The 26,822-nt window shown below is 29.4% G+C and overlaps 1 protein-coding gene across 1 annotated transcript in view; it reads left to right on the top strand.

Moving 5' to 3' along the window:
• The window catches only part of LOC129960397 (gamma-aminobutyric acid receptor alpha-like), a 39,052-nt gene extending 13,880 nt beyond the window's left edge, over positions 1-25,172 (top strand). Inside the window, exons 2-9 of the mRNA XM_056073817.1 lie at positions 3,553-3,698; positions 6,774-6,841; positions 10,953-11,173; positions 15,463-15,545; positions 17,282-17,416; positions 20,116-20,268; positions 22,874-23,145; positions 24,873-25,172. Coding sequence (XP_055929792.1) covers positions 3,553-3,698; positions 6,774-6,841; positions 10,953-11,173; positions 15,463-15,545; positions 17,282-17,416; positions 20,116-20,268; positions 22,874-23,145; positions 24,873-25,172 — 1,378 coding nt within the window. The remainder of the gene's footprint in view (positions 1-3,552; positions 3,699-6,773; positions 6,842-10,952; positions 11,174-15,462; positions 15,546-17,281; positions 17,417-20,115; positions 20,269-22,873; positions 23,146-24,872) is intronic.
• The last annotated feature ends 1,650 nt before the right edge of the window (positions 25,173-26,822 follow it).

The following is a 26,822-nucleotide window of genomic DNA, read 5'->3' on the forward strand; positions in this document are numbered from 1 at the left end:
TTATTGGTACAAAAAGTGCTAAAAAATTACCTTCCTGTGAAATTTAAAAAAAAATTAAGATGTAAAAACAGGCATTTCATATTGCAGGTGTCAGTAATATGAAGTGACATTTTGTGACATTTCTTCTCGTTGTCCGTGTTTAGAAATACGAAAAAAAGTGTAGTGACAAGTGACATGGTTCACTGAGTTGGCATGAAGATCGACTTCTTTGAAAAAGAAATGATCTTTGCGTCATTTCAAGTCGGCTGGAAATGACAGACGGTGAAATAACTTGCATTTAGCTTGGCTCCTTTTTGTGGAAGACAAAGGAGAATGCGAAACTTAAAGTTGGAAAGTCTCCTTAACTTAAAATTAAAGGAGAAAAAAAAACTTAGAGTTGCTTTCATATGATAAAAATCAGGTAAAATTGTAATAGACATATTAATATATCCTTTTAAATTAACGTAATAAGAATAGTGTTAATTGAATTCATTTCATATCACTGACAATTCTGGAAACTGAAAACTGTGAACTTCTATTCTCAACTACCAACATATGTTCTTCAATTCTCACCTGGGAGCCATTGAATTTTTTTCGATATTCAACAACGATTGAAAGAAATATTGCTTTATTATCCATAGATAAACAGTATATAGACAGCTGTTTACTAGTACTAAAGCTTCCTTTTTTAAATCTCATCTACATTTTTTATCTTATTTTCTAATTTTAAGAAAGGAAGATTTTGTTTTCTCTCCAAAACTGTTAACTTCTTAAATACCTCTTACTAGTTTAGTTTAGTTATATTAACGTCCCGTTGTAAAGGAACTAGGGTTAGGGGCAACTAAGGCTATTTTGGGACGGACCTCGTAATTTTGAACCGCGATCAGATGACGACATCTGAGCTGCCCCCTCCCTCTCCACACCAGCGGGAGGACGTTTGGCATAACGGATTTAACGTGCAACAGACTCCTTCACACGACGGTTCTTCGGTGGAATCGGGTCTCGAACCTGAAGCCCTATGACTCATAAGCCGAGACCTTACCACCAGGCTATCGCAGCCCCACCTCTTACAAAACTTACTAGTTAAAGCCTTTCATCTTCCGAAAACACAACTGTAGAAAGAAATGGATGGAAATAAATACAATACAGTACTTCAATACTTATATTTAATTTACCTTGTTTCATAGTAGTAAAAATAGAATATGGTGATCAATTTCTTATTCACATTCTGATGTGCCTGAGGTTTAATATTTTGTACACTGGTGTATTATCGATGACAAGACACTTTTTGTATTTTCAGAAATTAATTGCCAATTATTTATTATATTAAAAATTATTCCTACGCAGTGGTCTCATTTGTTAGTAAGTTTAACGAACTTTGGAAGTAATAAGGAGAAAATAATACAAATAAGAAAATTCTGCTTATTACTACACTAATAAAGTATGCTTTAAAAACTGCTTTGAATTAAATTTATTATAATATAGTTTCAGACAGTTAACTGAAATCTTATTTATCAAACCATTTCAAACAGCAATCACTTTTAGCTGACTGCAAAGTTCTCACTTTAACTTAAAGAGGAAAAGAGTGGAAAGGTCAGGTGATGAAGGAGATATTTTGGATTAATAGGACAGCGGATACTCGGACTAGTTCTTTCTAAAATATCGAATTTTAAAAAATATTCTATGAAATATAAAATTTGATGGAAAAAATTATCACTTGTTCTCTAAGAAATGCATATTACCAAAATTTCTCTCTCTCTCTCTCTGTGTGTGTATGTGAACAAAATTGGTGTGAGGTGGGAAGCAATGATAAAAAAATGTCTATTTTGATAGCGATAAAAGAGTAAAGTGACAATTTTTTCCCTTCAGTGATTTTAGTATGAGATTCTGATAGGGATTACTTTGATTCGTATAGAATTGGGAAAGGAAATCTTAGGAAACTTTGAAAAAATGTGTAGGTGTAGGAATTTTAACCCTTCGTGAGGTCGTGTTACAAATAATTAAATAAAAAAGTAGGATTTTAATCAGGAAATAAAAGAACATTTTAGAATAAAGAAATATAGGCTAATTTAAGATAAAAATTAGGAAATCAATTAAGTTTTAAATTAAATTTAATATCATTACACACACACACACTATATATATATATATAAAGAGGGAGAAAGATATAAAAAGTGTGTGACAAATAAATAGAAATTCTCGAATTTTATGTAATTAAGTAAGTAATTAACATATGAACACATAAAAAACATTTTTTAATTGAAAAATTCCTGATTTTAAGCAAAGGCTTTCTTCTACAGCATGCTGCCGAGAAATTACATCTTTTTTAAATTTTATTTTCATTGCTTTATTGTGCTGGCTATTTTTAAGCGAGTTTCTTCCTTTTTATGTGAAAACTTATTTCAATTTTTGTCTTACCTTATTTATTTGTAAAGTGAAAGTGGTAATGTCTAAATTCAAAATGAGTCAATTAATACAGTTAAAAACATGCAACAGCCTAAATATATAACAATGAAACTTGAAATAATGGTGCTTAAAAAGATCTAAAGCATAATATAATGCTCTTATTATCTAAACCTTGATAAAAGATTTTACAAGAGTTGGTAATTTAATACTTGCAATCCTCTTATTGCACCTGATACGTTAAAACGCTTTAATAGTTTGAAACGTTGTAATCATCTGTGTTGCGAAAGCCATAAAATACCAAAAGCAGAACAGTTCTGTTGATAGTTTGAATAGAGCAATATATCAATTTAAGAATATTTGGAACACTTTGACAGAGAATGTTACGAAATGGCTCCTTCCTCTTTGAAAACAAATCACAACCACTGATACTTAAATCTGGAGGGAGCTATTGCAGCTCCATTGAGCAAAAGAATCAGTTATAGATGCCTTCCGAACTGTTCCAGAAATTCTTAGAGCAACAGAACTGTCTGTTCTAATCATCCATAAAATTGAAGCTGTTTCAAGTATTTACGACTTCCAGATCACTAGAAACAAATCGCTCGATCGCTACAACGCTTCAAGCTAGCCTTAACATTGCATCACCTGTAATAATGTAGGTGCCTCTATTAATTTTGTCTTCGTAAATAAAGAAGGTTACATTATCTATACATTAACTGTTGAGTGTGTGTTTGTGTGTGTGCGCCTGTGCGTGCGTGTTCGTGTGTGTGTGTGCGCGTGCGTGCGTGCGTGTTCGTGTGCATGTGTGTGTGTTTGTGTGTGTGTGACAGAAACTTACAGAGGCAGTAATTATGATTTCACTAAAATATTCGTTTTAGATTAAATACTTAAAATTTTAGGTTCTATATTTATCAATTTTAAAGCAATTGAGACATTCGATGAAAATCCCTTAAATTTAATTACAATAGAATATGTAACTTCATAATTGCATCAGCTTTAACTAAAGGTATAATAATTTTAGCTTGGCCACAAAACCTATTATTCATATTTCTAAAATGAAAATAAATATACGTCACTAAGGATCTATTATAATATAATTATTAATTTTATTGCAGCATTTTGTGTTGCCATTTTTCATTCCATTTTCTACAGTTTAATATTTTCTTTTAGCTGTGGCGTCAAATTTCCACCAATGGATCCAACGATGAAATCAGTTGACAATTCCTCTACGACTATGAAACTGAGCAAAAACATCTCAACTGTTCTCGAACAGTTGCTACAAAACTATGATAATCGTCAGAGACCAGATCATGGAGGTAAGTTTGTGATACTTTCGCTATTAATCATTAATTATCCATAGTTCTTGGTTAGATAGTGTAAAAACAGGACTTCTGCATTTCCCCCCTCTAAATTAATTGTTTTCTTTTCGTAGAAATATACCATTTATTATTTTTCTACTGCACGTATATTGTGTTTGAATTTTTAAATGTCTAGATAGCGAATTTTCGTCGAAACACTGAGACTTCCTTCTGAATATGTTTCATTATATATATATATATATATATATATATATATATATATATATATATATATATATATATATATATATATATATAAACTACTTTAACAGTTTTATAATAAGACACAAATAAATGAAAATGACTAAGTTTAAATGTCTTTGGATAAAAGTGAAGCCAGGTTTTATAGTGACTGTCAAATGCCTCAATTACTCAAAAGTTAATAAATTATTGCTTCAGTTAAAATCTTTTCTTGAATTCTGTATTTGAAATTATTATGATATCTAAAATTAAACAGCAATGCAATTTTGTTTATGGTTAGTAAAACTATTAGTTCATCATAAACTCAAGAGGAAAAATAAAATTATTTCTATCCACACTATTATAAGCTCAGGAATTCAACATATTTTTCATTTCTATTATGTACCTTTAATACTGTAAAAACTGATGTCATATATAGTTTGTAGAACGACAAATTCAAAGTTAACAACTAATATCTGTTCAATATGACGTCATTTTAATTTTTTTGTTTCATCTGTAGAATTATATTTTTTCAAAAGAAATAACAAGACAGAAAATAGGAGCTCGGAACGTTTATAAGAGAGGTTAAAATCGAGAAGAATCATTAATCATTTTGAAGAGTTTCAAGCTGATGTCATTCGATGATTAAGGTTGTCTTGAATGATAATTTTAGTTTGCAGCTATCAAATAAAAATAAAGTAGATCATAGGCCACGTAAAAGAAAAAGGCAGGAGAACGAAAGACAGAACTTGTTTTCTGGAATAACAGTTTCTACGTAAAATATATACACATGCTTTGCGATTATAGTATTGTAATACTAGCATTGAAGCGTTTAGTGGAGCAACAGGCAGATGCGGCTTTAATGAGCTACAAATATATTTTAAAAAATTTTTACCAGACCATTCTATCATAAAACCAGGAAAATTTCAGAAATAACATTTCCGTAAATGGTAAAAACAATGACCTTCTAAATCCAAAATAAACGTACAACGGCAGTTAGTCAATAAAAAATCAAACAAGAGAAAAATACTGAAAATTAAAATTCAAGTTGACTAAAACATAACCTTCTTCTCTGCCGCTGTTTGATTTCTTAAAAGAGGCAACGTTTCAAATGGCAAGTGTTTCTAAACAAGGATACTTCGTATATCGAATAGAGAAAATATTGTTTTTTCTCCTTGACGTGTTTCGTTAGTATTTATTATGAACAAGAATTTTCTATGCCCAAAAAATAGAGGCAATTTTCCATAAGTTGAAACTCTGTATGATTAGGCTAATGCCTCTTATCTCGTGGAGTATTCGGTAGGTCCGGAATTTTATATGGTTGGGAATAGTAATAGTTTAAATTGTCTCTGAATAATACCCCATCTTTAAGCAAGCTATCAGAGGTTAAATTTTCTACTAATATTGTTTCGGGCTCACTATAAAGTATGGAGTATGGATGGATGTTTTACATTTTTTTTTTTTAAGATTGGTGAATTATTTGATTTTTCTATGGTTATCAGGTTTTGGGGTTTCGTCGATATTTCAGGTTTTATCATCTGTTAATCATGAAATTCTATTTTTTATGTTGCTTTAAAAATATTGTTTTGGTTCCTATGCTTATGAATTTTGTTAACGGCAGATACATAACTAGTGTCAGATATTAGTTCTCAGACTACTTCAATCCGTTAAACTTCAATGTACAACACTTGTTTATTCAGCAAATAAAATTTTTTGAACTATCGGTTAGAGCTGAAGCACGAGAAAGAAACCGTCTCTCCCTTATTGTAAATATATTTTTGTATGGTCATTGAGAAGTTCACCTTTAACATAACAAGCTGAAGTCAAAGTCCAGTGGCAAATGGATTTGGAATAATCGGAATGCTGGCATTTCAAGCAGTAAAATGCATGTATATGGTCTTACGGTACAGTACATGTAACATCTCTCTACGAACTCGAGAAATTTAGGAGGCATAAAAATCTGTACCAATAGTTTCGTATTCATAGCATTGCTAGATTTCTTTATCATGATGCATCCTTCATCAATAAATCCTGGCTCTGAAAACTATTAAAATTGTCTCTTTCGGAATATCAAATAGCTCGCCAATTCAGATAACTTCTCTTGAAAAATTCAAAATTTTATCAAAATAAATACTAACGGGATATATCGATAAAACTTTCGGATTTCTTTTAACCATGCGATTGTTGGTAGAGGCGAATTTAATAAATAATTCTTCTGATCAAAGCTTTTTTCGATTTTGGTTTCCGAGCAATATTGACAATTTTTCCTCTGCGATAAAAAAATTGTCAGAACAGAAACATAATTAATTTTTTTGTATGCGTGATTTGAAAATCTATAATTGAAGAAAAATCTTTTAATAGGAAATACAGTCTTTTCGCTGCTTCTGTTTCAATGTTTCTTATGTCAACAATCTCAATTGCAGACTTTAGAAAACTGATACTCCCATAATTTAGCTACGATACCGTTGGTTATCGTTTAGTAGTGAGCTGACTCACAAAATTATATCATAAGGATATTTGAACATTCCCAAATTTCGTGTTCGTGGCTTTAATTTTGGAAACCAGTGTACTTTTTAAGTTTCTACTTACAATTTTCTTTCTGTAGAATGTCACTTAAATAAAACACACATGACTTCTTTGTATTTGGCATTAGCGAAAAAAAAAATTTAAAAAAATTAAACCCTTTGAATAATAAGGCAGTCGCTTTCTATATACAGTGTTCATTATAAAAAGTTTGGAATGAGAGAAATAACTACTGATGAATGAGGAGGCTGTTAGAGATATATTGAGATTCATATTATGTCCATGCTATTTAAATTTTTTAGGTATAGAAAGTTTCGGGTTCTTTTTTAGGTTCTCCAACTATTGTGACCACAAACTTTTTGATAAGAAGCATGGGACCTATTTCTGAACTAGACATGGTATGGAAACATCGATATATATATTTTTTTGTTCTGATTAATCGCTGTGTTCTTGTTGCATGTTTAAAATGATGGTTATTGTAACTTTTATTATGCTTTTTTAAATATTATATATGTGTGTAGTTAAGTTTATGGAAATTAATGTGAGACTCATTATTATTCAGGAAAAACAGACACGTCTTAGTTTGATTTTCATTATATAAATTAAAAATTATTTTATTATGTAATTTTATATTTTGCAGTATTTAATTATAGATTATTTTTGTTTATTTGTTCCTGTGTTATTTTAGCAAGCAATGTTTGGGTATTTCTTGAAAAATTGTAATCAAAAATAAGTTAAAAATAATCTGCTTAATTTTTCAGAAGAAAATAATGCATAAGAAGAAATTTAAAATTTAATTTCAGTATGAACAAGAGGTAATGTTTTATGAATTTTTTTTATTTATCATATTTAGAATGAAAAGCTGTATGAAAGGTAATTGTTTTTATTTTTCATCACTTTGTTTCATTGTCACAGCAAGAGATTTCCTGTTTTCGAAGGTACGTATTTTTTTAATTTTCTAGTTCAATCTAACAAGGCAGAATTGTTTCACAAATTACTAAATTATGATACAGAATTTAAATTAGACTGGACTTAGAAAGAAATGTATTAACAAGGTTTTCATATTAAATAGATGCATTATTAGAATTCATTTCTTTTAATATAGCGAATGCTTTAAATTCTTTTTTCTCTGTTTATATTATCTTCTTTAATGGTGCTTATGAAGAAAAGAGTTTTGATGTACAGTTTTGTTTATAAATCTTTACTTTTAAGAATAACCGTTAATAAATATATAAAGAAGAAAAGAAGAAGCAAGCGTGCTACTGCACAGTATTTTCTTTCTCGCCAAACAACAAATAAAGCGTCCGAATAAAATGTGTTCATTGATTTATTGGTAGTTATTAACTTCGCTTGAAATCCATTTCAAGATACGAAAAATATCTTTACTCAAAACAAGTAATAAAATATTTCTGTATCGGAGTTTCTATCGAAAAACTCACGGAAAGCGTGACATTCTTCTATGAAGCCAATTGTATTATTTCCCGCAAAATCGAGGCTTTCTGGGGGACACTCAGAACAGAAAATGTGACAAACCGCATTTTCGGCTGTTTTTTCAATACATCATCTTTTCCATTCAAAATTTCTATTCTTGGCTCGAAAAAAAAATTATATATAGTTGCAAAAATCAAATTATTTCTAAGTAATTGCATTCTGCCAATCATCAAAGTTTTTTGTGAACATTAACACATTTCCAATTTGAATTCCTAAATTATATTGCAAGTTTCAATTGCATTTATTACTAAGTAAGAGGACGCACACTTTCATTTAATTTGCAGGATATAGTGTATTCATATTTGGTAATAAAATAAATATTAAGATCCGTCGTATTAAAATGATAATATTGAAGCAGTTTGCAATACATCTATAATATATACTATGGAAAAGACTTAATTCTACTTTCCAGTACAAAAAGAATTGAAATTGAAGAAATGTTGCAGATTTAATTCTTTGGACAGAATAGGAGTAAATTGATTGTAACAGTTACAATTGGAAGATTCCATTTTTAAATACCTGCATAATCAAATGACATTATTTGGTATATGGTTTTAACCAAAATTGTCTAAAATATAAGCTTTTATCCGCATGTGTATAACCACATCATTTTTTCACAGACAAATTTAATCTTCTCCATTTAAATAAAACTTACAAATGAAAACGAAGCATTGTAACATTCGGTATTGAGTTGCCTCATATTCATAGGATATACTTTGTATTTCCAGAAAAATGTCAAAATCATAACTTTAATGTTATATATTATATGTATATAATTACTACGAACTATTACAAAGGCATTCTGAATACAAATAAGAACCCATACGTGCTCAAGCTCAGATGTTACACATTTCTTCATGTGGTACGATTATTCGTTTATAAGATTAAAACTGTCGGTTAGATAATAGTCTATACTTGAGTTTTATATTGGTTTATTTATTTCATGAGGTAAAAGCATATTTAATGGGCTAGAGACCATCCAAACACGTCGGTTAAGGTAATATATTTGCACTACGAAAGAAAAATTCATGTCCAGATGCGATAAAAAAACAAATATTCAGCATAATTTGCAGGTGAAGTCGCCATCATAACGTTTAATTCCAACAGGAACTTCACAATTCACAGTGTATACCTGAACGTCCTGTAAGTTATAAAAAAGAATACAACTGAATGATATTGAGCAATTACATCATTAAACTTCAAACGCATTTCAAAAGCTTATTTCTCTCCATTATTTACTTCACCATCCATTTTGTTGCGTTTACAGTTTGGACTTTTGTATCACATGTGCCACCTTTTATAAATCTTCATAACATTCTTTGAATTTCAGGTGAATATTTTATTATCTTTCTTAAGAATATAGACGTATGAATGATTAAATACATTGAAAAACTTGTAAACAAACAGAAAATATACAAACACATATATTTTGATAAGTACGTTTTGAAGTTCATATGAAACTTGAAGACATGATTTCTAACGAGCCACTAATTAAAATATCCCCTATATATAAATTCTTAAATATTTGTGGAGGCATGATGTTTCGCATTAACTAAAGGTACTTTCGCTTCTTCTAGTATTTTACGATGTTAAAGTACTTTCAGGCTATAGTTGATAATGGGATCTTATAGGTGAGGTTCAAACAATCAGTATTGAAAGTCACTTGTACATAATGTTTTTCTCACGCTCTAAAATTACCAATTATTTATTTATTTTTTTCATATGGCAAAACTTCAAAGTTATAGAAACTAGTAGGCAAGTCATAATACAGATGAGAATCAACACTTCATCACAATAATTGCTGAGTACAAGTCCGAATCCGTGGTGGCAAGTCAGAAAGGTCATATCCATTGAAGAACAAAATCTCATTCTTATTCTAGACCCTAGATCAAGATGAGACATTTGCATTTTCCTCCTTGATTGCTTAGCATAAAAAGCTTTGTCGTCCTCGAGGCCCTAGTGTTACTTAAAACGGGACGTTAATATAACTAACTAACTAATAAAAAGCTTTTAAAATAACTAAGTTACATAAAGATATCATTTCTCTAGGTGACAGAACTAATACGGATTAAGAGCTAAAATATTATAAATAGAATATATTTTTGCATCGATTACATGCATAATAGCAAATAATTATAGATTTAAAGAAATGTTTTATTTATAAAATTTCTACTGTGATTTCAAATTGCCGCCTTTAAATGCGACAAAAATGCTTCAACTGCAAATGAAATCGCTCCGATTTGTGAATTTTCTTTTCGTAGAGGGACGAATACATGTCAAATAATATTTCATAGTTGGCTTTTAATTGTTCATCTGCTCGATGGAAATTTCTGAAACATATCAAATAGTTTCTAAAACTTCTTTAATATATTCCATATTATAAATTTAAACTCCGATATTGTACATTTGATTGACATATTTTTTTTAATTCTGTTTACAAAGGTATGTACTGATATAACCAACAACAGGCGTAGTGAAAGCTAAGTTTTAAAACAAACTTTCTCCGAAATCTTTTTTAATTTCTTTCTCTATCGAGATAACCTTATAAGTATACTTATAGTGGGTAGGGATCAAACATTTTTAAAAGAATAATTATTGCTTATGTTTATCAAAAAGAATGCAAAATACTATGAATTTCTTTATTTTCAAATATTTCCCATTCTGTAGATTTGATGACTTTTGAAAAATATATTACCATTCCAATGACTTTTTATTCTAGTTTTAGAGCATTTTAGAAGAATTATTACTTCAGTTTTCATATATAGTGTTGTGATTTTTCAATGTTTCATTTAAGAGCATATATTTGAAAAAATCATTTCAAATTGTTCCTTTTTTTTAAGGAGATAAATATTTAAAAATATATTAGAAACATCTAAAGAATTTTCTATTTTCAGATTATTTAAGAAAAAGAAAAATCTAAAATAAAGAATTCATTTGTTTTCATTCTTTTTCTTTGTTTTACATATCTGCATAATGAAGACCGGAGATGAGTCATCCTTTATGTTTAATTTATTTTAGGAATATTCGATGGATTGCTATTTTCGACAAAAATGGACTGACAGACGTTTAATGTTTGATGCACCAATCCCTAGCCTCAGTCTTAACATCAAGATGTTAGAGGGCATATGGAAGCCGGATACTTACTTTCATAATGGAAAAGGATCTTACTTGCATACAATTACCCTTCCGAATAAACTACTAAGGATTTTTCAAGATGGCCAAGTTTTATATTCCATGAGGTTAAAACACGTTTTATCTGCTTAAATTCACAAAGATTGTGAAATTCATATTTTCAAATCTTTGCCAAATTACTATTAGTCAAGAACAAAAATAAGTTTCAGCAAGAATTTTATTTATATTTTTTTAAACAAAGCTTTCAATTTTTTTATCTATTAACGCCTGTCATTTTTTGGTCACCCATACTTAATCTAAAACAACTTTTAAATAAAAAGAAAGAATTTGTCATCTGCCGGGTAAATATTTATAAAGGAACATTATAATAGCTTTAAACGTAAGAGATCTGATAATAAATTCTTAAATATTTTTCTTTAATTTGTTATTTACTAAAAATGGTAAGTATGTATAATTAGTTATTTAAAAAATTGCTCCGTGTATTGAATTTTCACTTGCTGATTACGGAATTTTTCTACTTAAGATTTTTACCACGTTTGTCACCGCGAATGATCATTACGCCATTATAATATTCATTGAGCTTTCTCATGTGCAAATTTGTCCTCCGTTTAATTTACTTATATTAATCGCAAAATAGGGATTGTAGCAATCCTCACATAGCTCTCTCTACAGAATGTCTTATAAGCTAATATTCAACAAATATTTCAATAAACATGTACTCATATTTCGAATTATAAATAGCTGGTTCAATTATTCATAATAAATAACTGCTTTTGTTATTTCTAATTAATGACCTATAATTCAGATATAAAGATTGTAAGGGTTTAAAAATTATTTATTTCCATTCCTTAAGTGAGGAATGTTTAGCAATAAGTAAAAAGAATTTCATTTATAAGTAAAAGAAATTAATTTCGTATATAGACTAACTTTTGTAAATATTGCTATGAAGTAAAGTAAAAATATTTTACCTTATCGACTGAAATTAGGTATTTATTGTGATTTAATCCCTCTAACACTTACTTGCTTCATTTAAAACATATAAAACACACTCGTTCAAAAGTAGATACGTATTCTGAAGTTATGCCAACAATTTTTTTAATTAAACTTTAAAATTGTCTTCTTTCTTCTGAAATCAAAAAATTTTATCTTTTCTGGTAATTATTCTAAGCTAAGAACCAAATTAAATGAATTCAATAATATATTCAACAATATGCTAGTATACTTTTAACATTAAATCTATTTCTGCGAGAAAATAAACCTGGAGGCATTCGAACAGTTAAGTTTCAATCTTTATTACTTAAATGTTTTATTATTTTAGACTTAATATAAATTTATTTAATCTTTGAAAAGTGATTTCAAAATTCCCATGAAAGATGATATAAAATGAAATATTTAAGAAAATAAACGTGTTTTAAAAATAATTTCTTTAAAACTATACATTCAAAACTAAAAAGTTTGAATAATTATTTTATTAATAAATAAACTAGCTAAGTATTGCAAAGCATTTAGATTGAGTTAAAGAGTCTGAATTGAATACTTCGCAATTATTGTAAACATAATGCATTTACTAAAGCCGTTAGGCATTCTACATTAATCTATCATAATGCATTTACTAAAGCCGTTAGGCATTCTACATTAATCTATCTACGAAATAGGTATACAGTTTTATCAGATAAAATGGATTTTACTTAAATTTTTATTAAAGATTTTGAAGGTGATTTAGCTGTACCAAGAATATATTTTAGCATTTCAACATTCATTCATTAGGTTGAAATCCGTTTTGCAGTAATTATTAAGATTGAAATTGAAAGTGCGATCACATTTTGTCAACTTACTTTCAAAATTTCCAAGAATCTATTAAAATCCAATTAATTAATTTTCTAACACTAATTCATTAAGTTAAAATAACACATAGTATGGCAGAAGGAATGCATTATAAAAAACTTTTTAAGTAGAATGTTATACAGGGTATCCCGAATAAGTGGAACAAGCATTTATATTCTTAAATATTGCAACTAGACATATACTTTCAGGTATAAAATTTCATTAAATAAAATATTCAAATTTATGAAAATACTTTAGCTTTTCTAGAATTCGAGAATAAAATGTCACAAAAATTAAATTTTTACAAACCCCTCATAGAAAAAAAAATACCGGTCAGTAAAATGTTTCTATAAGCGCACAAAGTTTCATTTTCTAACTTAAACTGTTTGCTGAGTTATTAAAAGGCATTTATTGACTTAGACCATTTTTCCATACCTCAGATTGGTGTTTGATCCTGTTTTTTGTAGTCTTTTTCAGGGATAATAAGATAATATGCATATCACAAAAGGTTATTAAAAGGGCACAATCATAAAGCACTTACATAATGATGCATTTCTTAATCTTTATTAAATTTTGAAAAATTATCAAATTAATTAATTAAAATTAACATTAATTGAAGTACTTAAAAATACTTGTTCAAAATGAGCACCTTTGACACCTATACAAATTTGCATTCTTCTAATAATGCTAGCCTTCTAGTTTATTCCTTGTAATAGCAGGAAAGGCTTCTTGAATTGGTCAGCAAAGATCTGCTATATCAACATGATACGTGTTATATATGGAAGAACGTAAGTAACCTCATAAATAAAATAAACAGGAGTGAAGTCAGGTGATATAGGAGGAAATTCTCCAGATCTTCGTAATCCAATCCACCTATCAAAGAATGATTCATCATCTTACAGCTGAAATATATTGTGAAAGAGCGCCATCTATTTGAAAAAGTACCGTCAAAAGCTAAAATATTCAGACATAACGCCATTCAAAACTAACTGGATACATATATCGATCACTATTTATCATACTGTTGTACAAAATAGGATCAATTAAAGAAATGCCACACCATATATTTGAAGAAAATTGTTACTGATGATGAGCCTCTTGTACGAAGAACGATCTTTTTTCCTTTTTGATTTCACCTAAAGTGAAGCCCATTTGTAAAATTCGAGACGCTACTCATGACCTGATAGTTGACATGTTTATACTATGGACTGTATAAAAATATAATGTTTTTAACTTTTTAATTCCAAACTGCACAGAAGCCAAAGTGCTTTCATGCACGTACTATATCTAATGAAACTTTTATTACGAAGTATAGCTCTAATTACAATATTATTCCACTTTTCTGCTTTCAACCTGCTTGTTCCATTTTTTGGGGAGATCTTTTATACAGGGTAATTCAAAAGTATTCGAAAAAATGTAGAGACGAATAGAAGGGACCGAAGAAAGCAGCTTTTCTGATAGAAAATGTGAGCATAAATGGCATGCCGTAGTGGAAGAGGGTACTGAGAATCATAGATGATCAGATTAATAGCTGCGGAACATAGATAAAATAAGTCTGCTACATTAAACGTCATTACCTGTCCAAATTTCGAGCACCAAACGTAGTTACACGAACTAGGAGCACGCCAGCATGATTTTTAAGTATAGGGTTGCGATCGGAAATGTAGAAGAAGTTCAAAGCGAGTGATTCACAACTCATTCTAAAAAGTATGGCATGGCTAGTTATTTGAATGCCACTATATACGTGAAGCATTATTTTTCTTTTAGAACCACATTAAAAATGCGACTTTGGAAAATCCCAAGGAGTCCGATAAAGATCTAATCGAAAAACGTTCAATTCCTGCTGCAAATGTGCGTGGTACGCCTGAAATTTGTAATTATATATATGCAAATTCATGGACCACAGCAGTGAATCGTTTTATAAATCTATTTGCCTATTTTTCGTCATTAAAACATTAAATATCCAAACCTGAGAAGAATCAATGCCGACTGAAATTTCAATTTTCTACCTACAGACTCAAATATTATTCTTTATAGATGCTTCAATTATTTCTTGATGATGAATACTTTAAAAAAAAATATTTAAAACATCTTCATCTTCAGAAATGAGTGGTTTTGTCAGAAATCTTTCAAGGGAGAGCAAAGAAATTATAAAAATCTATAAGTATATTACTAGTAAAATCTTTTAATTTTTTTTGATATTATATATTTAATAATAATTTACGATAATACATAAGAGGAAACATAGTATATAAAAGCTAAAGATTTTATTATGAGCTAGATTTTAAGATAAGAAAGAAAAAATATGAAAAAATGATAAAGCGATGATCTAGAAAATAATCTGTATTGATATGTGATATTAAAAAATGCCATAAAGACGTACATCATGTTTCGTAAATATAGAGTATTCACCATTTTAGGCAAATGTAGAGTATTCACCATTTTAGGCAAATGTAGAGTATTCACCATTTTAGGCATTTTTATCTTTCAAAGATGTTAGTGACTTTAAACATGGATTTTGATGCAGTCACATAAGTAATTTTTTATTGGAAATTTAACTTACTTTTTTCAGATTAACTATCAAAGCAACTTGTCCGATGCTTTTGCAAAATTTCCCCATGGATAAACAGTCTTGTCCTTTGGTTTTCGGAAGCTGTAAGTATCTGCGTTTAGAAAGTTTTATTTTACAATAGATTTTGAATGTATTAAGACTGTTTCTCATTATTAATAATCCAAAATATAATGATCATTTATTATTATACCAACGTGAAAGTTAATCCATATTTCAATTTCTGAAGAAAGCAAGAGCTTGGGAAATTAAGTGAATTTAGAAATTAAAGTATTATTATAGTAGGTTCACCTTAAAGATTATTATAGTATGATTTAATGTACAGTATAGTGGATCTCTGATTATCCGCATTTCCAAAGGATTATTAACGCGTATTTAAATCATGATTGATTAAATTCGGAAATTTTAAATTATTAAAATTCTAATCCCTTCAAAGAAAATGCTATCTAAATTGTCAACTCTTAATGTATATAAGGGAAAAGCATATTACACATTTGAGTTTATATTCAACAAATTAGCATTTAATGAAGTTTATTTGTTTAACAAAATGTCTGCACAACTTGAATTTGAGCGACATTTGCACATTATTTATTCTTTACATTAAAAAAGATAATTTATATCTAGTAATTCTCTTCCAGCCATTTTCCCCTTAAAAGTTTCTACTGATTGTTTTTCTGCTACTTCTCACTTGTTAAAGTTCCATCAAAATTTATCAAATCGATTACGATTTGGTAGATTTCAATACAATCGATTCACGCGGCTTTAGCCTGATACAGAAAGTACTGAAGTGCCTAATTTTCTCCATGTTGATAAAAATAGTGTGTAATTTCAATAATACAAAAAGCGATGAAGGCAGCAATGAAGATGGTATCAAACAATCTTTAAAAGAATGAATGCTAAGAGAATTTGAGGAAATTCGAAGGGAACTACAATTTCAAGAAAATATTACAGATAAAGTCTTTCTGTCCTTATAAAAATTACAAAAATTCATATCAGAAATATATTATTTATATTATCCTTTATCTTTTACAAGAAGGATTAGAATTTTTCAAAATTTAGTATATGAATTTGCCAATAAACTATATAAACAAGTTTCTGTTTTTTTTTTTGTTTTTTAAGTAATTTATTTAGAAAATTTTCTTTATAACGAAAAAATTATGTGAAACGATAAATACTTCGTCAAATATAGAAACTACATGCAGCATAAATAATAATCATAATTTTTTTATCCAAATGTTTCTTGATTATAATGATAAAATAACTGATGACTCAATTTGTCCGAGAGACCTACATATAAGAACTTCGTTTTGGTACAGAGTTGCTGTTTGGGTTTACCACTAATGTGACTTATTTCACAAGGAGATTCTTTTCAGCATTACTATCTTTCAGCTTCTATTAATTGACCTTGAAAAGCAATAGGTCTTTAGAACCAAAAGGAGTTCTGGTGCAAACCATTTTAATTTCTATTAAAAGTATGAAGACTACTTCCCCAAAAAATCATATAAGGATTGTATTTCTAAAATGACAAAATAATTGCATGATTTTTATTAGGAACTTTTAAAATAATTAAAATTGAAGTCGTATAAATGCTAGAATATATGTATTTCAAGTTTAGCATAAAATATAAATTGTTTGATGTCAAGAAACTTTGTTTGGAAAAGGAATACATAAAACGCAGTTATTATGCCACATTTCTATTCATAACACCTCTTATCAATGCTTTTTATACATAATTAAGAGAAAAGAACCGTTCCATTATTTTCAGTAATGGTAAACTGAATTCTTTCCAAACAACAACACTTTAGAATCTTTCTTATTTTAGATGGTTACACTGAAGACCATCTCAGATACCAATGGGAATCTCATGATGCTGTTAGTCTGAATGAAGGTCTAGTTCTGTCTCAGTATGATTTAATTGATTTCCCAATAAAAAATGCAACCATCTCAGCTAATTCAGGTAAGCTGCTGATTATAGAAAGTCAAATTGAGTAAAATAAGACCCTGTGTAGTAAGGAGAACTTGATTCGAATGATATAATACATAATTCATCGTAGAATGTAGATTTAAATAATCGATGTAAACAGATTTTGAATGAAAATTGCAGTCTTCGCATCATTTATACTTATCTCTACTTTTGTATCATATTTACTAAAGACAATTTTACTACGTACATTAATTTGTAATTATTTACCATTCAAAAAAAAATCTAAAATATTCGGGCAAAATCTTAAAGTTTTTATTTTCTCCTACATGAAAGGAGAATATTGCAAACTTTAAAATATTCTACCTCGAATTCCCATATCTTATAAACCTCCGAACTAGAAAAACTTATTTGTGAAATCATATCTCGCTCTATGCCTGTGTGCTTGTGTAAGTAAGCTCGATATCGCAAAAAATTGGCCAAATTAGATGGAAAAACTTTGAATTTTGCTAATTAAGTTTGAATTCCTACTTTGTTTCAAAATTTGATGCAATTCGTTTGCTAAAAAGATATCAGCCCGTACGTAAAGGAATAAAATAAGTTGAAACGACAATAGAAAATCAGGTATTTGTTTTCTACAGCAAAATTACAGCTAGTATCAGATGCGAAACCAAAGCTCTCAAGAGGAAAATAGTCTATTTATTACGATAAAGCTAAACACGTGCCGTAAGGTAGACATGAGAGAGGGGGAACGGATTTTGATCAAAAAAGGTGTTTACTTTTACTTTTATGCCAACAAGCATTGTTTGGCTTCCCTGTTTCTTTTCTGTTATCAACTTTTGACCATACAAAGGAAGTCGGACAGGGTATTGATACAATCACTTGTAAAATTTAAAAAAAATTATTGTGGATAACAGGTTTAATAAAGTTCTGATATAAACTGGACGTTTATCTATAAACCAAGTGTTTTGGGTTTCAAGAAAGTAGCTTAATTTTCTCCGAATTCTTACTTATTTAAAACTTAAATTAGAGAGTTGTTGCTCTTTAGTTTAAATTAAAGATTTACATTCCTACACAAAACCGTTGATGATTATCTATAAATATATGAAACTCTATATTAGATGACATGGGATTGCCATGAAATTTTAGTCAAAATTCAAAACTTTTTATCTAGTATAACAGTTTTAATCTACGTTTTGAAACAGTATTTTTCAAATCACGTTCAAATAATGGAAGAACGCGGAGAGATAAAAACTACTTTTCACAGAAAAAAGATTAAACGAGGTCGTAATATTAGTAAAATTTAGCATAATATTTATCAATAAAATTATTTTGATATATATGTAGAATCATTATATCAGTACGTATATGAACGTACAGTCAGTACGTTATATGAAATCAGTACGTTATATGAAATCAGTACGTTATATGAAACCGTATCAGAATATCAGTACGTTATATGAAACCGTAAATAACCAGTAGTATAAAATAAATAATTTTCTATATAAAATCTCAAATCCGAATAAACTTAATGCAAAATTTTATAATAATCTAGATAAAGTATGCAGTTCGTAGCTAAAATATAAAATATTCGGGAAAAAAAATCGGAAATACCCTTTTAAGCTCCATTTTATTTATTATTTTTGGTTATTCGTAGCATCTGAAAAATTCCATATTTGAGAAGCATTTGAATTCATTTGCTGTTATATCCGAAATTTTAAAATTTTGTAATACTTAAGTGCATAAGACTTTTTGTATACATTATTTATATTTCGATTATTTGTCATTTTTAAACATATCCTTTAATATTTTTTCTTTAGCTTCGGTATAACTTCACATTTTTAAAATCTAATATAGTTTCATGGATATCAATGTGTAACTAGCAAATTGTGATCCTCAGTATCATTACTCATGGGAGTAACATTATGGATTGTAGCAACACATGACATTTCCCGCAACAACTCTCTTGAGTTACGAGTTATATTGGACACGTCAAAGAAAATGCAACAAATATATGTTGGAGAATTTCAATCAAATTGAAATTCCTTTAAAGTATCGTTAAATTTTAATGAGAAAGATTCCTTCATACTAACAGTATGTAAAATTAAATGCATTTTATATGAAACAGCGAATGGTTTCATATATCTTCGAATTAATTTCCTCAAAAAATCAGTCTTGTCTATTAAAACGATAATTTAAATGTGATACTGCAACTTCAGTAAATTAAAGGCAAATCGTATACTTATTTTTAAAGTGACACAAATCAAAAACCTATAATTTCAGTTATCACGATAGACAGAATGGGAGCGGCTCTTTAAAAAAGCATCAGAAGTGCGTACCAAATTAGAATCAAATTACACCTCCAGAGCTATCGGAATATTGAGATATGCAATTATTTTTGTTAAGCTCGTTTCATATTTTATCGATTTTTTTACAATATCAATTTTCACTCCTATTCCTTAAGAAATACATGTATGATATGTTTCATCGTAGAAAAATTTTACAAATATTTAACAAATAGAGAAAGGCTAGTAATATCTTTTGATAAAACTGCAATAATAATGATAAAATTATTAAACACTTAATGAATGTTAGTCTTTAAATGAGAATACATAAATATACATATCTGTTATTGTTTCAATATCCCATCTTTTCATACTGTTTTATACTTTTCATACTGACTGTACTTATGAAATGAGTACAGTCTCTCTTTGCTTGTACGTTTCTTTCCATAGGAATGTTTTCTGTTCTTCAAGTGAACTTCAATCTTAGAAGACACATGGGATACTTTCTTATCCAAGTATACGTTCCTTGTATTCTTATTGTTGTATTATCCTGGGTTTCATTTTGGATCAATAGAGAAGCCACAGCTGATCGAGTGGGTCTTGGTAAGTAAACTATTTCAATGCATTTCCGTTGTAGAATTTTCACAAATAGGATGTCTCAGTATGAATTTTTTCTCAGTTTTATTTCGTTTAGTTTATTTAGTTTCTAGCACATAAGCATCTCCTATTCAATTTTTTAATTTTTAGCTTTTAAAACGAAAATTTGCAATAAAAAACGTTGATTTTTTTAGCTCTAAAGTTTCAATAGTTAATTAATTTCATTTGAAGAGAAAAATACAAACTGCTAATTTATGATAGATAGAATAAAATTTATTCTTAAAAATGGAGTTAGAATAACTGATTAAAGAAAATTCCAGTTTTCAAAATGCAAATCCCAAAAAACTTGTTATTTTAAAAATTTTGTCTTCCAAAGCATCTATAAGCATTTGTTTAATTTAAAGTTTTACTTCTAGCCAAAATGACTTTGAGAATTTATAAGAATTCAAATTTGTATCCAAGCCACTTTCAAAAAATAATTTACACATATATTTGTGGACGATTCTAAAAAAGGTAAATTATTGATAACAAAGTATTAAAAGCTGAATAGTTTTTGGTCGAAGCTTTATCAATGAAGGAAAAAAAATTAAACTAAATACATTTTTTAAGCTAAATAAGTTATTTTCAATTAAATATCGTATTTAAGAGATAATTCATATTTCATTCAATCATATTAAATCATATATTCCTCTTCATTCAAGGGAATTAATTCGGAATGAATGAAATATGAATAAATTCCAATAGAATTTATTTTGAATAGGAATTGAATGAATTTCAATTCCAAAGCTAAATAAGTTCTTTTCATTTAAATCATGTATTTAAGAGATTATTCCTATTTCATTCAATCATGTTAAATCATATATTCAATTTCATTCAATAGGAATTAATTTCTAATGAATGAAATATGAATAAATTCCCATAGAATTTATTTTGAATTGGAATTGAATAAATTTCAGTCTATTAATCTGCTTTGTTTCATCTCAAAGCATAATTTGTTTCATATATCAAGACTTAAGCTACATATAAAATAAATAATTGTTTTGAAGCAATTTTTATAAATAACTACGAAGTCAATGAATGCAAAAGTATTTCAACTTCTCAGTTAAATGATATTTAAATTTTCCTTCATCTCTCAGGAAAAATTTAAAATGTAGCTCACCCTCTTACTAGGATATAGGAAAGCTGATTAACTATACTACCGCAAACAATAATATAGGCTCTGTGAACCACGCGTAATAGATTCTATTACGAACGTCGCATGCGCAAAATCTTCACATAGAGGTATGTTTTGTCATCAGTGATTTAACCGTCAGCCAACCTCATTACCTTTATTAAACTTCCAGATAAAATTAACTTATCGCTTTACTGCCTAAAATCAGATCCCTTTATCAATCAGATCCCTTACCGCCTCCAAACTTCCACATCACACCAGCGAGAGGACGTTTGGACCCGATTTAACGTGCAACATACTCGCTTACACGACAGTTATTCGGTGGTGTCGGGTCACGAACCCAAAACCACCGAATCTGGTGGTAAGGTGTTGACCTTACCACCAGAGCACCACAACAAAAAAAAGCATTAAAATGTATTAAAAATTTATCTATTATAAGACAGTTGAGAAGCAAAATCTTTTATTAATGAAAAAAATTAAAGATATCATTAACGTTAATCATTTTATAAATTATAAATAAATAGTTTAAAATTAAAATGTATTCTATTTTAATTCACAACACATTCGCGAGACAACATTTAACTACGCTTTAGGAGTAGGATTTCATAAGGAGAAATAACGGTATCCCTGTTGCCCAAAACTACTCAAATACCTTGTTGTTTGAGATATTTATTCAAAATTATATAGAAAGAAAAAGTTCTATGTTCCCTTTTATCATATTTTTACATTCTGAGAATGAACTCACTTTGACATTAACCCGTAACTGGAGACGGAAGTCAGAATTACTGCGCGTAGTTCATTAGCTCTGATTATCACGCGGTATTTTGTCCCTGAATACAATTATCTCCACCTTACTTTCAAGTTGTTCTTTCAGCAGTATGTTGGAAAAAGTCTAAGTATGAACGTATGCGTATAACTGAATCATTCTTTTTCAAAGTTTTTGTTGTTGCAGTCATTGACTCCATGTCTCTGAAACTGCTTTTAATTTGAATAATACAGAAAGAATAAAGAAATATTCTTAAACTAATATTTTAAAATATTGTATTCTTCATTTTTGTTTGTAAAATTCTAAGGGTTATTAACATTAGTGCAATTCCATAATATCGAAACGAAGTAAATAGTCATTAAAAAATTGTTCAGGTTTTTCTTTATAACATCTTTCCAACATTTAATGTTATAGCATTTAATATTTTTAATATTTTTGGTAACTACATGATTTTTAGAATGTATTGTGTTTCCAAAATAAATTCCAATGCGGTTTACAAAAGACAAAAAAGAAAATTAACAATGGAGTCACTTTGACTGCATGTCTCTGGCCGCGTGAGGAAATTCATTTCTCCAGTAACGGGTTAAATGCTGTTATAAAACATTTCATTTTCTACTTTCTTCGTCTTACTAAGCAATAAAAAAACTCACAGTTCTTATCTCGTTCATTTTCAGGAATTACTACTGTACTTACGCTGTCCACTTTTGGACTTGACACTAAAACAGATCTTCCGAAAGTGTCTTACCCAACAGCTTTGGACTGGTTTGTCATCATGTGCTTTACATTCGTAATTGCGACCCTTCTGGAATTCGCTGGAGTACACTATTTTACTAAAATAGGCAGCGGAGAATTCCCGTGCATCGAATCTGGAGTAGAGTCTGACACTGATGATGGATTTTCAAGTTCAAGAGTAATTGGTCCAAGAACAGTAAGCGGTCGAGATATTGTGAGTTCTAGTTCTGTTGTTAGTTCCAGCTGTGAAAAGTTCTAGAAATTTTATTTTAATTAAGTGAATGCAATTAATTATCATAATAAATCATTGTAATTTTCATTCATTTATTAACTTTTTTTAGCAACCGCTTTATGAAGTTAATTGATTTCAGTTCAAATATTCATTTCAAACCACGAAAAACTAAAGCTATAGTAAGTAAAAGTAATTCATTTTGATCATCACAAGATGTTGTAATAAAAATGATTCAATAAGAGTTTCGATATATATGTATGCCCATTAAATTTTATATTGAATTTTTGAAAATATTATTAATGAATTAAAAGTTTTCAAAAATACAGTTTTATTTAAGCTAATTTCAACATATGTAATGTTTAAAAGAGCAAAACTTATGTCTTAGTTAGTTAGTTAGCTTCCTCAGTCTTCTCCCCCCCCCTCAAGTAAACTTCTTTTAGCATTTTTCCAATATATCAATTAAATTTGTTGCTTCACTGGAATAGAAAAATATAAAAAAGTGTCATTTTATTTTCAAATTATAAATTTGATTAAAATGTGTTTCTGTTATGAGTATTATTTACGGTATTTAATTATACGACGCAATATAGAAAACTGAAAGACATATTTTAAAAATGATGGATTTCACTTTCCTTTTGTGAATGCGAATTTTTGATCTCAACTACTAGTTTTGCAGTAATAATTGGGTTAAAAGAATCTGAAAAGGTCTTCATTACTATGCGTCTTAGCTTTAAATAAATTGAAAACTTGAATTATTTAATAACTTGATTAAATTTTAATTTATATTTACCTGACTTTTGTGATACGCGAATATATTGAATCTAGTTTTGGAATTGCGTAACGGGCAGCGAATCGTATATGTATTGATTTATTTTTACCACAGAAAATATAAGGAGAAAAGTGCTCAATTCTCTTGTAATCAGCAATTTGTAGACCGAAACTAGGGAAGAATAATCAAATTAAAATTATTTTTATATGATAAAAGAAAAAGAAATCTTGAATCAAAATTGAAGAGTCCCATTTCAAGTTGAAGAAAGTACAAGATTAGTCATAGACTGACAACTCCGACTCGCTTGAAGGCATTTTTATATGATAAAAGAAAAAAAAATTCTTGAATCAAAATTGATGAGTCCCATTTCAAGTTGAAGAAAGTACAAGATTAGTCATAGACTGACAACTCCGACTCGCTCGAAGGCATTTTTATATGATAAAAGAAAAAAAAATTCTTGAATCAAAATTGATGAGTCCCATTTCAAGTTGAAGAAAGTACAAGATTAGTCATAGACTGACAACTCCCACTCGCTCGAAGGCATAGCGAAAAACTTGAATGACCGGACCGCCGCAACAGCAATACTGGCGGGAACTGTAGTTGAGTCCTAAATTGAGCCATCACCGACCATAATACAACCCTTCCCTAATGAAGTACTTTCTGTCATCGATGGGAGGTAGCCAACCCCGGCCTTTTCGCATACCCACAAGGGTGACGACTAGTACAATATTATATTTTTTTACCCATTTTCGTGCGTTTACCATTGCGTTCATACTTTGAACAAACTATCCATTTATTTCAACTAACTTGGACATGATCAATTTATTTTTTTAAAAATGTGTACACTTGAAACTTCAACAAATTTCTCTATAAGAGCGTTATATATTTCTTAATTTTTCATAATAAACATTTTATCATCTTTTTTTTTTTTAATTTCTAGGTGTTGTATCCAAGCCCACTTTTGAAATCAGCCAAGAGGAAACGATCATCAGGCCGTTTACCAAGCTGCCGGGATATGCGAATATGTTGCGTTCAATTTTGGAATTGCATAATGGCCAGCGAATCATACAAAGCATGCATGCGTCGTAGAGTGGCCGGACGACCAGATGCAGTTAATAGTGTCAGCAAAATAGATGAAATTTCACGCATTCTCTTTCCCTGTTGTTTTGCTGCTCTAAATTTATTTTACTGGTTTCTTTATGCCAGTAAACATCAGTCATCATTTTGGGAAAATACATAATCTGATGGGGAAAAAAATTAAAACTTGATGAGATTTTTCTTTAATTTGAACGAATAGGTAACATTTTAAAACTCAGTATGCAAGAAGAATCTTTTTAAGCTTTCTTTAACAATATGTGTATGAATTGGAAATGAAAAAAAGCATTTCTGTCTAACTGAAATCTCTTTAATTAACTCTAACTCTTTATTACAGGCTACATGGTTCGATCTCATTGCAAGAAAAGTAATTTTAAGAACTTTATTTCAATATAATGGCGGTCCGCGGTGGCCTGATGGTAAGGTCTCGGCTTCGAAACCCGAGGGTTTCAGGCTCGAGACCTGATTCCACCGAAGAATTGCCGTGTGAGGTGGTCTGGTGTATGCAAATAACTTATACAAAATCGTAAATGTAAAGCAGGAAGTGAAGCAGAGCAATCATCGCATTAATGATGTAAATAATGTGGGGAAGATCATCGTATTTCGAATTAGGATGGAATTATTGTTGACCGCAAATGGGATTATAGAATTTTATTTAAAGAATATTGAACACTTTACTAAAAGGACATTGTGTCCATTCCAAATGCTTTTGTAGACTAAATAGGAAAGTTTTAAAAAAGTGATGCAGACACATCTGAGATACAAATTAAATAAAGAAGTAATAGAAAGGTATAGACGTAAAGACATAATATACCAAGGTTAATCAAAAATGGAAATAAAAAAATTAAGAAAATCGGATCACAAAAGTAAGCGAACATTTCTAAAACATACTAAACTCTCCCAGTAGACAAACGGCCGCGGTGGCCTGGTGGTAAGGTCTCGGCTTCAGAACCGAAGGGTTTGAAATTCGTGATTGGATTCCACCGAAGAACCGTCGTGTAAGTGGGTATGGCGCACGTTAAATCCATCCGGACCAAACGTCCTCCCGTGGTGTGGTGTGGTGTGGAGAGGGGGGTGCCAGCTCAGGTGTCGTCCTCGTCATCTGACCGAGGTTCAAAATTACGAGGTCCGTCCCTAAATAGCCCTAGTGCTGCTTTAAAACGGGACGTTAATATAATTAACTAAACTGAACTAAACCGAGTGGGCAAACAGCCGATGGAACGAAGGGAGGGTCACGTGACAAGACTTACTGGCACATTTGTGAGAGTTGCCATGTGACAGTTTAGAACTTTTTGACGCGTGCGATGAAAATATCGATTGCAGTTAAAATGAAAAGTTTTAAAATGGATTGAAGTTTAAAAGCTTTTTAAATAAAAAGTGGCTGGAAGGTTAATGAAGGAAATATATATATATATATTATATTTTAAATAAAAGCTAAAAAATAATCATTTGGGGTCTTTAAGTTCTGTCAAAAACATGTCTTTTCGAAATTCAATTTCAGACCTTGCTAGCTTGGGTGATTCTTCTGTAATTAATAACGGTACAACATCGCTCTGAGTTTATTCTGTGGTATATTTCATTAATATTTTTTGGTTGTTTAAAAGTAGTTTTTTTTTAATTTAATAGAATATATGAGAGGGTTTTGTAGTATTAGAACTCCAAAAATATATCTTTTAACTTTAAATTTGAATTATTTCCTTTTCTCATAAATATCAATATTAATTTTTTTTTTTTTTTTTTTTTTTTTTTACTGTCTATAGTAAGATGAAAAAATATTGTAGGATGTTGATTAATG

This window comes from Argiope bruennichi, chromosome X2 (genome assembly GCF_947563725.1).
Source record: "Argiope bruennichi chromosome X2, qqArgBrue1.1, whole genome shotgun sequence".
NCBI classification, from domain to species: Eukaryota; Metazoa; Arthropoda; class Arachnida; order Araneae; family Araneidae; genus Argiope; species Argiope bruennichi.